This window comes from Puma concolor, chromosome D2 (assembly GCF_028749965.1).
Source record: "Puma concolor isolate L17-30 chromosome D2, mPumCon1.1.hap2, whole genome shotgun sequence".
NCBI lineage: Eukaryota > Metazoa > Chordata > Mammalia > Carnivora > Felidae > Puma > Puma concolor.
In genome coordinates, this window is record NC_141677.1 from 28924904 (window position 1) to 28940396 (window position 15493).

The 15493-nt window shown below is 37.1% G+C and overlaps 1 protein-coding gene across 5 annotated transcripts in view; it reads right to left on the reverse strand.

Moving 5' to 3' along the window:
* The window catches only part of CTNNA3 (catenin alpha 3), a 1810934-nt gene that overhangs the window by 846887 nt on the left and 948554 nt on the right, over positions 1 to 15493 (reverse strand). For all 5 annotated transcript variants that reach the window (XM_025917933.2, XM_086679821.1, XM_086679822.1 and 2 more), the window contains 2 exons: positions 10076 to 10156; positions 707 to 859 (listed from right to left, as the gene is read on the reverse strand). In XM_025917933.2, coding sequence (XP_025773718.1) covers positions 707 to 859; positions 10076 to 10156 — 234 coding nt within the window. The remainder of the gene's footprint in view (positions 1 to 706; positions 860 to 10075; positions 10157 to 15493) is intronic.

The window sequence follows — 15493 nt, forward strand, 5'->3', positions numbered from 1 at the left end:
GTAAACGAATCTGGTCAGGCGGATTTTCCCTTCTTCCATGGGTTCCTGGCTTTGTGAGAACTGTCACATTATTGGTTTTAGAAATCCTTCCATTGACACTCATTCTTCTACTATGCCTGCATTACTGATCCTCATAATATAATAGGTTTCTTCTCTGTTTCCTAGGAATTGTCTAGCACTTTATGGCTCTTTCAGCAATATAACACCTTGCCCCCAAATCATGCGGCATTTTCATGCTTCCAGTTTCCAAGCTGAAGAAAATGATAGTTTTATCATCTCTTGCCTCTATTGGGACATGGACCAATCTACTATCCTCACTTATTTATTCTGGATTTTTCTACCCCTGTAATCTTACATTCTTTTTCTTCATAGTTGAATATGATTTGAAAATCTGGAAGAGTAATACAACCACAAAAAGATGGTAGAAAAACAATAAAATGGCATGAGGTAGAGTATTTGATACTTTGTTAGAATATGAAGAAAATATTTGTAAAGATAAAGCAAAATATCTGCATTTAACCATTGTGTGTGTGAGTGTGTATGTGTGTAGCTCTGAACAAAATATGCATTAAAAAAAACAATTTAAACTTTGTTTCTTTTGCAGTAAGTTGTCAAAAGTTTTTATCTGAGTACAAGTCAATTGTAAATGGGGAATGAGAGCCTCATTCTCCTGGATTTAGGGCAGTTACAGTTCTAGTATACTTACCTCTATAAGCCTGCTGGTGTGCTCACGAAATATCGAAGCATATTCTTTTATTTCCTTTTCCCGGCCATTCTTGGCAGCTTCAATGAGAACCAAAAGTGGGACCGTTGTATCCAAAAAGGAGTCTGACACATGATCTATAATAGCCTTACGGAGCTGAGGAGAAATAAAAAATTCATTTTTTTTTTCAGGAAATGGTTCATGTTATTTCCTATTTTTATAATCCCAGTAGTTACAAAATTCATCTTATGTATTTTCACACAATCTCTAAGTAATAATACTTAAGACTGTGTATGAATGTCACTTACAAAGTTAAAACAAACTGGGGCACCTGGGTGGCTCAGGTGGTTAAGCGTCCGACTTCAGCTCAGGTCATGATCTCACAGTTCATGAGTTCAAGCCCCATGTCAGGCTCCGTGCAGACAGCTCAAAGCCTGGAACCTGCTTCCAATTCTACGTCTCCCTCTTTCTCTGCTCCCCCCCTGCTCACTCTGTCTCTCCATCACAAATAAATAAACACTTTTTTAAAAATTAAAAAAAAAAATGTTAAAACAAACAAAATATCCAAGAAAAAAAGTCATTGAGGAACAGCTTTCTTATTCTCAAAATTTGCCTTTATTCTTAAGTTATACTTAGCCCAGAGGTCAGATTATAAGTAATAATACTCCATTTTCCATCAAAAAATACCACACTATTGTAATGTTTATGCATGTGTACAAACAACATTGTACATCATGTATTTTCATAATTACAAAATTATGAAATGTTTTCTACTTTGTTGGAGGAACTGATGATAAATTTTGATTAGCTAAATTGTAGTCTTCATGGTAATTAAACCAAGTTAGATCACCGATTATGCCAGTTGATAACAGATTAATAGAGCAAGGAGAATAATAAATGAGTTTGATGTCCAATTTTCTTCATCTGCATTAATTGTTCTTGCCCTTACACCTTAAATTATTAAACAAGTATAACATTCTGCTACAATTAGTTCTTTTAAATTAGATTATGTGGAAGCTCATAAATGACAATCAGGCAATTACCCTATTCAGCAGATATTTTCTGAAATTTAAAACTGCATTGGAAAATTAATGCATTGTATTTGTATAATATATTGAGCCCTAAAGGATCACAATATCTTGAAATGTTTCATCAACAATGTCAATGACTATGAATAGCTCCCCAATTTTTTAGTCAACCTCCTCACTGAATTTAATTTCTTCTATACATTATCATACAATATCATATGGGAAATTTATAATGTATACTTTAGGGTACTCTTTAAAACCAAAAGATAGTTACCCTAGTTTTGGAATACAGGAGAATATTAAATAATGTGGCTGCCTGAAAAAAAACCCACTATATTCTTGTAATATTTATAGTATAATAAATCCATAATAATTACAGATTTCCAGGAGAAAAAATATCTCTGCCTACATGCAGGCAGAAGAACTGTGAAATTTTCTGGTTTCTAACAATTTCACAAAGGCTGTGGGAAGATCCCCCAGGAAAGAATCTACTTAGCATGCAGAAAGGCAAATCACTAATGGCAACTGATTAATATCATCTGAGAACTTACTAGGACAGGGTGCAGAGTGGTAAGGACTTACAAGGCAAGGGGAAGACCTTGAGTGAATGAACAATGTGTTTGATGTCCATCAAAAGTGGACCAGAGAAGTCAGACAAAGAATCATAAGTTAGGACTTGAGCTGGGAGCTACTAGTTATGTTAGTTCCAGATACATAAAAGTAGAAGGAATCTCAGAGGGGGAAGAGTTTTCAATGACCATCCCTCCCCTTTATCCTCTTTTTCTTTCATTTGTAACCAGCATATATAGAAGGAGGGCTAAGAGGAGATCTGCACTAAAGCTATGCAATTAACAGACAACATACATACGGGAGGTTTTTCAAGCCAAGGAGGTAGACAGGATCACACAGAGGGAGATGCACAGTGAGGAGATGTCCAAGAATTAAAACTTAGGAAATACTACCATAAGTGGAAATCATGCAGATGGAAGAGTAGGATCTAAAAAGAAAGAGACTGAGATGATGGCCAAAAAACAAAGAGAGCAAATGACCAACAACTAAAAGAGAAATATTCCAATAAATCTGTGTCAATGTTTTCCAAATGAACTTATCCTACTAGATGCAATTATAATACCCACATTATGAACTTGTTGAATCTTTCCTCTGCATTTGATCTTTTCTTTGTATTTGGTTCCATTAAACTCAGTAATTGTTTCTCAACATTATCTCTTTACCTTTCTACTACAGCAAGATCTTATGAAATACATCAAGATGAAAATACATGGTCCCTTAGTGGGGGAGTGAGAGTCATCAAATGTTACAGTAAGGGAAAATAAGGAAACTGACAGGGAAGAAATTTCAAAAAAAAAAAGATGAGTTTCGGAGTTTAATTTTAAAGATAAGTTAAATAAAAAGAAATCAGATTTGTCTGATGGATTTGACCACTAAGAGGTCATTGATAAACTTAGTGAGACCAGTTTGAGTGGAAAGTGAAACCAGGAGTCATATTGTGATGGTTTGGAGAATGAATGGGAGATGAGACTTTGATGTATGTTCCCATCTACAACTATATCCAGAGAGTTAGACTGTCTTCTTGTGCTTCTAAAAAATATATTTTGTTTTATCACCATACAAAAATCTAGAGAATAGCCATTGTCCCACATTGTGCCAATTTTTATAAATTTATGAATAATTTTAACAGTCTTCCAGTACCTGGATACGTTTGTTATGGTCTGTCCATTTCCCCTCTGTAGTGCTACCATTTGTCTTCCCTTCATTTTAATGGTATTTACTAGTTGGTTTCCCCCCCCACCAAGGTGTTCTACTATGTTTTCCCTGCTATTCATTCAATCCTTCATTCCATACACAAGTGCTGAAACAGGCTTGAGGTATAGCTGACTTACTATTATTAAGTAATAAATACAGATATTCTTTGGCTAAATTATTATTATTTTTTTAACTAAACTATGTTAGGAACACATTTGTTGCTTTATTCTAAGGCGTGCTGCTAAATCCAAAACACAGTAAATGTAAAAGGTACACCATGGAGGTGTGGTATTATGTTCAGGAGGACAAGACAGAAGGACTGGGAAATGAGCTTACAAATAAGTTCTGTGCCAATGCTTTCAAAATTCTGTCGGAGTTAAGATTCTGTTAGTGACAGTAGTGACTTCAAAGAGCATATCCTCTCCTCTTTCCTTGCCTGTTCTCTTACACTTCATGTTCTCTTACACTTGCTTCTTGGAATTGCCTCCTAAGTAAACTACCTGCCTAAGGTTCTGGTCTCAGGATCTGCTTTCAGGGGAATCTGATATAAAACAGACACAGTTGTTTGGCGGTAATGTTGTTTGGTCATATGCCAAGTAATAGACGGATGTCTTACATAAACTACCCAGTGATGACCACACATTACCACTTCTGCTTTGCACACTACTGATTCTGATACCGCCATCCCCAGTACTATGCTGACTGTGTCAGAGGAATTACCATGATATAGGACTAGAACTACAAATAGGGACAAGATATGGAAGGCTTCGAATGCTATGCTATGTAATTTTATTTAGATGTTATGGCATATTCTGACATACGTTTTTTTTTTTTTCAATTTCTATTGTACAGTCATCTATATCTGTGTATAACACCTAAGAAGCCTCTATCTTATTTATTTCCATATTATTTTTCAGCCCAATGGAAAAATTCATTCCTTTCATTTGAGTGATACACAAAAAAACTTTATTTTATTTTTTTTTATTTATATATGAAATTTATTGTCAAATTGCTTTCCATACAACACCCAGTGCTCATCCCAAAAGGTGCCCTCCTCAATACCCATCACCCACCCTCTCCTCCCTCCCACCCCCCATCAACCCTTAGTTTGTTCTCAGTTCTCAACAGTCTCTTATGCTTTGGCTCTCTCCCACTCTAACCTCTTTTTTCAAAAAAACTTTAAAGAAGAATCCAACATTCCAATGTAAAAATAGGACACTCTTAGAGGCTGCAGCACTAAAATCTGAAGTTAGTGGGAGGCCAATAGGAGTTAGAGGTATGTATTTTCAATAAATACCTGTTTGTGGCCAGGCATGAAAGATGTCAGGCACAAAATCAGACTGAGGGGCTTTCCATCTTTTCTCACTACAGTTTAATAAAAGGCTTTGAGACATCAATTTTTCTATTTCCCACTGATGTAAGTGGTTTGGAATCTCAAATAAAATAATATATTTCTCTACAATTGAAACCCAAAAGTAAAAGCTGTATGTGAAAACTATCGGATAGCCCTGCCCACCCCCCTACCAACACCAAATAAGAGAATAGAAAGAACAAAACTGTGAGGGGAAGAGGAATGGAAAGAAAAGAAAGTGTTTCAGAAAAGAATTGTTCTCAGGGAGCTAGAAACATTTATATATGTGTATATTAATGCCATTTTGATTTTAAGTCAAATAGCAAAATGTGACTGTCAAACTTCAATTGACTAATAGGAACTAAATCACCCAATAATTAATTCAACATAAACCTACTGTGCCAATTTAATGAGATTTGTATCTTATGGAAAGTTAATATTCGATTACAAGGATGATGAAGAAGAGCTATAAAGACATAGGTATTTTTTTCTAAGTGTGGCACTGGTACTATCAAAATGGGAAAGAGATGGAGATAGCGATTCAGCAAATGAGCAACTAATGAATCAGTCAAGTTTTTGTTTTGTCTGCTTTTATCAGTACCCTACTTGATTTGACATATCTCAAGTCCTTACTTTGGCATTTATAAAATAGGCTATTTTTTTCTCAATATACACAAATAAAATTTTCAATTTGCCTTTAGTGAAATCTCAAAATGTGTGTTTCACTCTGCCTAATACAGTAGAAATGGAATATATTCTATTGCTTTAATTTTTTAAATGAAGAAATGAGGTTTAAAAATCTTCCTCCTTTATTAAGAATTTTAATGGTTATGCAGTTCCCAAATAAGTGATGGGAAGGAGACTAAAGAAGAAAAAATTTTAATTAAAAACTTGTAAAATAAATAGCAAGGAAGAAAAAAATTAGAATGGTAAATCAGTTTATGAGGCACTAGGAGTTTTTAGGGTGAATAGGCTATTATCCCTGACCCCTCATCTGGTGTTTACAAATTTGGGCAGGGGTTGGATGGACTTGGGTTCAAACTTCAGCTCTACCGGTTAGCAAAATATTGTTCAGTAAATCGACTTACCTGAGACACTGATGTAAAAATGCTTTGACATTACTTCTTCTTTAAGAAATAAAAATCAATAATGTAAGGACTAATGTAAAGAGCTGGTAGAGAGCTTTGGAAAGCATTACTAAATGAAAGATATTGTTATAACTATCACTTTAAGGATTTAAAAATCCAGTGGGAAGAAAAATCCATTAAAAAAGAAAAATACTGGGGCGCCTGGGTGGCGCAGTCGGTTAAGCGTCCGACTTCAGCCAGGTCACGATCTCGCGGTCCATGAGTTCGAGCCCCGCGTCAGGCTCTGGGCTGATGGCTCAGAGCCTGGAGCCTGTTTCCGATTCTGTGTCTCCCTCTCTCTCTGCCCCTCCCCCATTCATGCTCTGTCTCTCTCTATCCCAAAAATAAATAAACGTTGAAAAAAAAAATTAAAAAAAAAAAAAATACAAGCAGAATATGATCACTACTATAAAAGAATTACATGTGCTCTAAGTGCTCCAGGAATAAAAATAATAATTCCACCTGGTGAAAATGCTAATGGTTTCATGCGAGAAGTAGCATTTACATTAGTCTTGAAGTTCCTAAGGTTGATTAGGGGTTGGGTGGGGGGAGTAAGAGGAACAGAAAAAACACCAAGTTAAACAAATTATATATACAAAGATACATGTGTTTTGGGGGGAGGGAGGTGATGGAAAATTTGGTGACTAGTAAGTAGATTCTTTAGTCAGGTTTAACTGACTGAACCACCCAGGTGCCCCAACTCTTTAGTCAGGTTAATGTGTGGTGTGGTGACGGGGAGGAACTGAAAAAACTGAAAAAGGAGAAGGAACATTACGAATAACGTTGATTCAAGTCAGGGCCAGATCACAGAGAATCTGGAACACCATGCCAAGGACTTTTGTCTTTGTTCTCTAGCACAACAGGCGGAAAAGTCACAAAGCAATTAGGTTCAGATAAATAAACACTAAGTCACTTTCTATGACATTTCATATTGTTGCCCCAACATGTATAATTTGCTTCCCCTAATTCCTCATAGATGTCCAATGATTCTCTGAACCAGAGCTAAAATGTTTCTGCGCTGTTGAGGGACAAGCCATGGGTAAGCAAGGAGATTACATGAATGGGCAAGAAGATGTGTTCTGATCATTGTCTACTAAAAACAAACATGCAAATAAAAACAGACCTACAATATATGAACATTAATTATTCCCAAGAAAAGCAGTTTAAGGGTAGGGGCTTTCTTCTTGTTGTGTGAAAGAGTGTATATAAGATGCTTAAAACAAACTGCTTGATAAACTTTGCAAGAATAAGAAGAGGTGGAGATGCCTCATGTTGCTGTTGAACTAGTTTTTATTATTGCAAAAGAATAAACAGCAGGATGGAAAATGAAGTCTTAGGGAGGGCAAGTAAGGATACTGAGAATGAATCACAGCAACTACCTCACCAAAATCAAAGACCAAGAATGTATCCAGAGACAAACTTCTAACAATCCCACGTCATCCTATACACATGTATCACTTTTTGAACTTCTACTTACTCTTCTTGACCTGGGGCAGGATTCATAACTATTTTTATCTATAGAATGGGGAAGTAATGGCATCCTGGTAACTTTGGAGCTTAAGCATTAAGAAAGTCTGGAAGCTTCCATTTCATCTTTCTTGGAGCCTTAAACTATCATGCAAGAAATCCAGGCTACTGCTGGAAAGAGCAGCCACATGAAGGGGTCCTAGGAGATCAGACACCACATGGAGAGAGGGAAGAAGAAGAAGAAGAAGCACTGAGGCCTCAAATGACCAGCCCTGAACCCAGACACAGTCACCCTTTGACTGCCACTACATGGGAGACCACAAGTGAAAACACTACAAAAATGGCTCTGCTGACCCCCAGCCAGCCTGTGGAATCATGAAACGTAATAAAAGGCTGCTATAGTTTGCAGTGGTTTCTTAAGCAACGACACTTCATCAAAACAATGAATATGCTGACCTATGAAACCGTAGAGAATTTTCATACTTCTGGAACACAGCAGTTTTCTAAAGGCTGGAAATATCCCTTTACTATAAAGAAAAGTATTAGTAATCCCTCATGCTCTTTCTATATCACACTGTTAGTGAGGTGAAAACACAGATAGAATTGCAAGATTAAATACAAGATGCCTAGCCAAGTTCCAATTTCATACACACACACTATTTTTTTAAGTTTATTTATTTATTTTGTGAGAGACAGAGAGAAAGCATGAGTGGGGGAGGGCGGAGAGACAGACGAAAGAGAATCTCAAGCAGGCTCCGTACTAAGTCAAAGCAGAGTCAGATGCGGGGCTCCATCCCATGAACCATGATATCATGACTTGAGCCAAAGTTGGACACTTAACCAACTGAACCACCCAGGTGCTCCTAAACATGCTACTTTTTAATATAATTATGTCCCATGCAATATTTGGGACATATTTAAACATGTTCCTTGGGGCGCCTGGGTGGCGCAGTCGGTTAAGCGTCCGACTTCAGCCAGGTCACGATCTCGCGCTCTGTGAGTTCGAGCCCCGCGTCGGGCTCTGGGCTGATGGCTCAGAGCCTGGAGCCTGTTTCTGATTCTGTGTCTCCCTCTGTCTCTGCCCCTCCCCCGTTCATGCTCTGTCTCTGTCTGTCCCAAAAATAAATAAACGTTGAAAAAAAAATTTTTTTAAACATGTTCCTTATTAATTCCTGAAAGTCAAATTTAACTGGGTATCTTCTGATTTTATTTGTTAAATCTGATAATCCTACATATAATGGGTTGCTTTATCTTGATTTTTTTTATAAATGACTCCAAAAGCTTTGGAGATATAAAAGTAGATTAACACTTTCTGCATAACCTTGTTGAAGGCAGTATAGAGGGATGAGGCAGGAATGAAAGACATAATTGTTGATAGCTCATAGAAACGACTTTCCAAGTCCCAAGAGGAACAGATGGAGTAGAAATCCTGAAGAATATTGAAAATAGAAGTCCTGCAATGAAGAGAAAGGATGGCCCTGTGGGTAAAAGCTTCTGAATTGGTATAAGTTATGACCTGGTGTCAGTTCGATGCCCCTTCCTCCTTAGGCAGGTCACCTCACCACAAAGGCAGGCTTTCTCATCCACATTGTAAGACAGGTTGTGCTAAGCTGTTTGCAACTCTTACCTTCCATGATTCTAAATGCTGACAGTAGAAATAGACTTCACATTAAGGCCATAAAGTCGAGAAACTGGAATTTTCCCAGCCCTCAAAATTGTTTTTCTACAGCTAATATTAACTGGCTGAGGGATCCCTATTTATTCCATTTCCAAATCTACCTCTGAATTAAAAAATTGCTCAGGCAATTTTACTAAATCTTCCCATTAAACTACAATAATATATTGCATTAAAAGCTTACGGTTGAAAAGCTTTTGCCTCTCTTTTATGAGTTACTGGTGACCAAGTTAAAGTTATACATGAAAAAGAACTCTGGTTATTAAAGAGTGGAAAATAATGGAAAGCACAGTCTTTGAAAATAGCTGTCTTCAGTTTCTAGAAGGAAAAAATTGACCTGTGGCATAATACTAGACTGCTAAATTATCTAATGAAATCCTTCCTAATCCGGTGTTCCTGATGACCTAAGGTTACAAAGTAGCCTTAGCTTAAACAGAAACTAATTTTTGAAGCATTCTGAAAAGAATTGAAAGGGCAAATTGGTATGTCTCTGATTGCTAGCTGTTTGCTATAAGCATATGCATGATAAACTCAATTTTTAACATAATAGATTCAATTTACCAAAACTTCCTAAAAAAATCACTACGTAGCAGGCACTGATCGGCATTTCATTTAACCCTCACAGTCCTATTATGTATTATTAATTCCATTTTATAGGTTCAGAGATGTTCAAAAAGATTATTTTATCCCCAAGATCACACAGCTGATGAAGGCAGGGCCAGCACTTGAGTGTAATTCTAGTGTAACTCTGCCTGATATTAAGTCACATGCTCTTTTTCCTATTTTATGTTTGCCACAAAAAAGGTTGAGGTATGTAAATATGGCAGGTATATATTTATTGTTATAGTTTTGTGTTCTAAATTAATTGAAAAAGAACAAAAACAAGAAGTAAATATGCTAGCAGTGGAAAAAAAGTTCGTTTTGTATGGTGTTTCTGTCTCCATGTCTCTCATCCCTCACCTGTCTGCGAAGGTCTCTTGTCTTCTTGCACATATTGTCTATTGCAATATTCAGGGTATTACTCCTTTCCTTTTTTCCAGTCTGAAAAAGAGGGGAAAAATAGCATAAGCAATGGTATCAGATTACTCTTTATCACTTAGCAATTTGCTTTCTAAATTTCCTGAAAATAACAGCTTGAAAATTCAAGAATAGGTTTCAAAACTGCTATGATATTGCATATGATTCATGAGCACTTCACTTAAGACTAAGTAGAATGGTGATTAAAGCTCACATTATTTTCTTCCTTAAGCTTCTGTAATATTTCTGATACAGGGCTGGGTTGCATTCAGTGTGGCAGCCGGCAGAGCATTATCTCCAAGAAACTCTGATCTTCATTCTTAACAAGTCGACTTTTTAACCTCTAAGCATGCAATTAGCTTAAAAGCATTAGATGCCCAATTTGTCAACTTCTGTGGGAGTTTCTGAAGTCATTTTCATGGTGTATTGTGTAAGTTATGCAGAGCCATATTGGAGTTTTGCTAAACACTAAATAAAATATGCAGTGCAAATTCATACAATTTGCAAAAGTTGACCACAATTTTAGCTGACAATATTCCAAGAACAAATTGTTTCAAGTAGGAACTGGACGCTGTTTTTGGCTCTTTAAGATAATTTGTGCAACACCTTTTCATTTTTTAAGCAGAATAGTTCTCTGTTATATCCTTAACCTAAATCTTTAGGCTATTAAGCACACAGAGAGTCACCTTGGTTGGTATTTTCTACATATTACTTTTGTGGGAGACAACCGAATTGAATCTAATCATACTTTTTTTCAGTGCTATCTTGTATAAAAAAGATTGAAAAAAATCATTATGCGATTCACCTCTGAGAAAATTGCTACCATTTAAATTAATAAACTGAAAAGGGCTCTTGAGAGGAGACCTTGAAAATCAGGACGGTAAGTTTAAGCCTCTGATAACTGAGGGAGTTTACAGCACAGACTCCATGAAGAAGGAAACTGAGGCAAAGTATAGCCCATTAGGCAGTGTGTCATATATTGCGCCCAATGACTACATTCACACATAAATCCATAGCTTCCAGTGAAAAGACTTCTTTACAAGAAGTTCAGGACCATCTGTACTCTATCCCAACCTATCTTTTTTAGTCCTATATTCTGTCACATCTTCTCAAGTACTATCCTTCCCTGTAACAATATTCCTTGTCATGTCTAGCTCTTCTCCCAAGTCCTTGTATATATAATGTACTCTCGACTTCAGCAAGTGTCTACCAAAATAACCTGCTGTTAAAATCCACCTGTTCCTCAATGGTTTCCATAAAGAGTTTTCCCCACCAACTCTGCTCAAGAGTAAACTCTCACCTTTCCTTGTTCCAATAGCACTTTGAAAATTTCCCAATATACTTGTTTCTATGCAGGTTCATCACTCTTACAATACTGTTAGCATCTTGATATTGACAAGTAATGCTTATTAAGCTTTTTTTTTTCTTCTATTCCTGAAAGTAACTTGCAGATGACTTACTGAATGGTGTTGACTAGTCCTCTATGAGGACTAGTCCTCTTTAAGCAGGATGGGACTATTTCTCCCATTTTGAACTTTATTCAAAACACAACATGGTTTTATTAGGGGCCTACCAAATGCCAAGAAGGTGTCATACTAGATTCTTGAGGAGATTTTAGAATCTACCCATCAAGCACAGCTAAAATCCTCTACTAGCTGAGGTTACTGGTACCCACCTAAACCTCAGTTACACCTAGATTTTCTCAGTAATGGTGTTACTGATATTTAAGATGGAAAAAAAAATCACTATCATTTAAGATCATCACACACTGCAAGATGTTTGGCATCCATGGGCCCCTGTCTACTAAATTCCAGTAACAATTCTTAGGTACTATGATAGCCAAATATTGGTCACACACATTTCCAGATGCCTTCTAGGGGGACACACAATAGAGGACTAATAAGTCTTTTACCACTTTTTCTTTTTGACAATGAGTGTGCAATGTGTACATGATGGAGACTATCTAGTGAGGAAGTGGAGAGAAGAGGGATGGAGAAATAGAGATAAATAGATGTCAGAGCAATAAAAGCAATGGTGGCAATTACCCAGATGAAAGTTGTGGCTACCTTCACAGCTCCTAAGCAGCATTATCCATGGTAGCAGTAGAAAATTATAAAAAGTTAATGCAGAGCCATGTAAGGCAATGGCATAAACAGATACACAATGGGCTATATAAGACAGTCTCTAATTTTACCTAAATAACCTAGCCCATATTTTCCAGTTTCATGCAGTGTAGCTTTGGTTGTCTCTTTCAACTCTATGAAAACAGAGATAATCAAAGGAGTCAGGGGTGGGACAGACGAAGGGTCCCCACCCTAAGACACACAGGACATCATAAATAATATGGGAGATTCCTGCTGTGTTGATCATAGAAACTCACTAGCTTCTGTGAGAAGATTCATCAAAACAAGTAAAAGATGTCAACCTTCTTAGAGCAAATCGCAGTGGCATACAAAATTTCAATAAAGGATGACAGGAGGCGACAACCTGAAGGGATTAAATAAAGACTATAAAGATGATTTCCTAATTTCTACTCAGAGCTTAATCTTAGTTAAAAGTTTTTCATTGGGTCAAAGACATTTTGTTCTCTAGGTAATAATAAACAGCCCCTATCATTACAGAAAGTATAAAATCTTCCCTTCTTCCTTCCCTGTATCCTCCCCCCAACCCCCACCTTTCTTCTTTTCACCTCCAGCTTTTTATTGGGTCCTTGTTCTATTTATCCAGATTTATTTGGCTCAGTCAAGCCATTTTATGCCTCTTTATTCCTTTTGCATGGCATAAAAATAAATAAAGCAAGGAGAAATAGTCCCATCCTGCTTAAAAGCCCTCATTCCTTCTGTTTTCAAAGCCTTAACAAATCATTAAGCAATGAGCTAGGACTGAAGGTGAATTGTGTATACTGAAGTAAGGGACAGAAAGGGCAGGATATTAAAACATAACCACAGATAACAGTCAGAGTCTGCCTACATTCTAGGTGCTCAGAAGAGAGGATGCTTCTTAAAGGAGACTTGATAGGAGTCATCATTAAGTCAGCACAATCCCTCTAATGGAAAAGGTACCACTCACAGTGGAGTACCGGGTGAAAAACAGAAAACACAGCACAGATCAGCACTGTACAGGGAAAGCAATCACATTCCTCATAAGTAAATAAACTGTCAGGAAAGACTTTATTGAAAAGAACAGCTCTGAACATAGATTTCATTCAATGAAATGCCATTAAAAGTTTTATTGCACGTTATAAATACTGTCCCAATGTGATCCAGGATTATAATCTCAACTATGAATATTCCACCAAATCTGTCTCACCATTGCTCCCATGTCACTACCACAGTTAATTGCACTCTCTCTTGTGGTTCCCTTAAAGCTGCCCACACATTTGGAAAAAGTCTCTTTATAAATAAATTCTCCTTGAATTATCCTAATTTGAATGTTCCATCTGTTTTCTGTTGGGACTCTGCGAGGGAGAACTTTCTACACTGTGTTGTCCAACATAATAGCCACTAGGCACACATGGCTACTTAAATTTAAATATAAATTAATTAAAATTAAAGAACATTAAAAATTCAATTCCTAAGTTCCTTAAAGTAGGCAATAGCTACATGTGTCTGGTGGGACTATAGTGTATAGTACAAATACAGAACATTTCCCTCATTGCAGAAAGGTATATCAGACAGTACTGTTCTAAAACATCTTTGTTTATTCAGATATATAATTAGGTTCTACTTTTATACAAGTCATCTTTTATTTGAGAATAAAATAGTGAGCAAGAAACAAAAAAAGCCCAACCCTCAAGGTGTTTACTCTGGAAAATAAATTTAAGGTCTAATTATGCTCCTTCTTCATTCTAAACACCATCACCCTATTCCCATTGCTGATGGAATTAATAGCAGACCCTTGATCATGGCATTCAAGGACCTACTCCCATATTTACTCATCAAACATTAATGAGATGCCTTAATGGGCCCTTTATTTTTCTTTAAGTTTATTTATTTATTTTAAGAGAGAGGGAGAGTACAAGCAAGGGGAGGGACAGAGGGGGGGGGTGAGAGAGAGAGAATCCCAAGCAGGCTCTGCACTGACAGCACAGAGCTCATTGATGGGCTTGATCCCATGAACTATGAGATCATGAGCTGAGCCAAAATCAAGAGTCTGACACTCAACTGAGTGATCCACCCAGGAGCCCCTGAGCCCTTTATTTTCTGCACAACACAACCACAACTCAGGAACTTTTCCCCTATTAAAAAACTCATTTTGCACTTTTGATCTCTCCTACATTTCTGATCATGGACTTCTTTTAAGACTCAACTAAATTACTGAATTTTACATGAAGCTTTTTTTTAATCTTCTCAGTTGAAATTCATTACTTCCATGATACTGTCTTATATTTTTATACTTCTTTTATAACACTTTGTTCAATAAACAATTCAATCTATTCAATACTTCTTTATTCTTTATTGTCTACTAAATACCAGGCACCATACAAGGACCAATGATACATTAGACCTAATGCCTGCCTTTGAGGAGCACACATGTCATGCTAGAAACAGACATAAACACAACATTTAATAGAGGTATCCAGGGTAACCCATGGATCAATGGGAGCAGCACTCCCATTAAGAATGAGGGAAAGAGGGGCGCCTGGGTGGCGCAGTCGGTTGAGCATCCGACTTCAGCCAGGTCACGATCTCGCGGTCCGGGAGTTCGAGCCCCGCGTCGGGCTCTGGGCTGATGGCTCAGAGCCTGGAGCCTGTTTCCGATTCTGTGTCTCCCTCTCTCTCTGCCCCTCCCCCGTTCATGCTCTGTCTCTCTCTATCCCAAAAATAAATAAACGTTGAAAAAAAAAATTAAAAAAAAAAAAAAAAAAGAATGAGGGAAAGATTCCTGAGGAGGTAACAGTTGAATACTGCAAGGCAGGTAACAGTAAACCAGGAGAAGATAAAAGAGAAGGCCATTCTAGGTGGACAGAGACAGATAGAGCAAAGGCAAAAGTCTTTAAACAGTGTATGGTAACTAGCATAAAAAGTATGAGGGGAAACCAGATCCTGGAGGTTTTTGCCACATTAAGAAATAAGGTTGATCTCATAGACCACTAGGAGTCACAGAAGTTAAGCCAGTGAATGACACAGAACATTATTCAAATACATCAATCTGGCTGGAGTCTGCACAATTTATTTAAAGAGATTAAGGACAAGGACAGGCAGAGGAGTTAGACAGTTGCAGCAACAGTGCACAGAAAGAGGAAAAGTGTTAAATTAATTCACTGGCAGTCAGGATGAAGAAAACGAACAGATTTAAGGACTCTGAGTTAACCGGGTAAGATGATGACTGGTAGATGCCGGGGGTGGGTGAAGAAAAGAG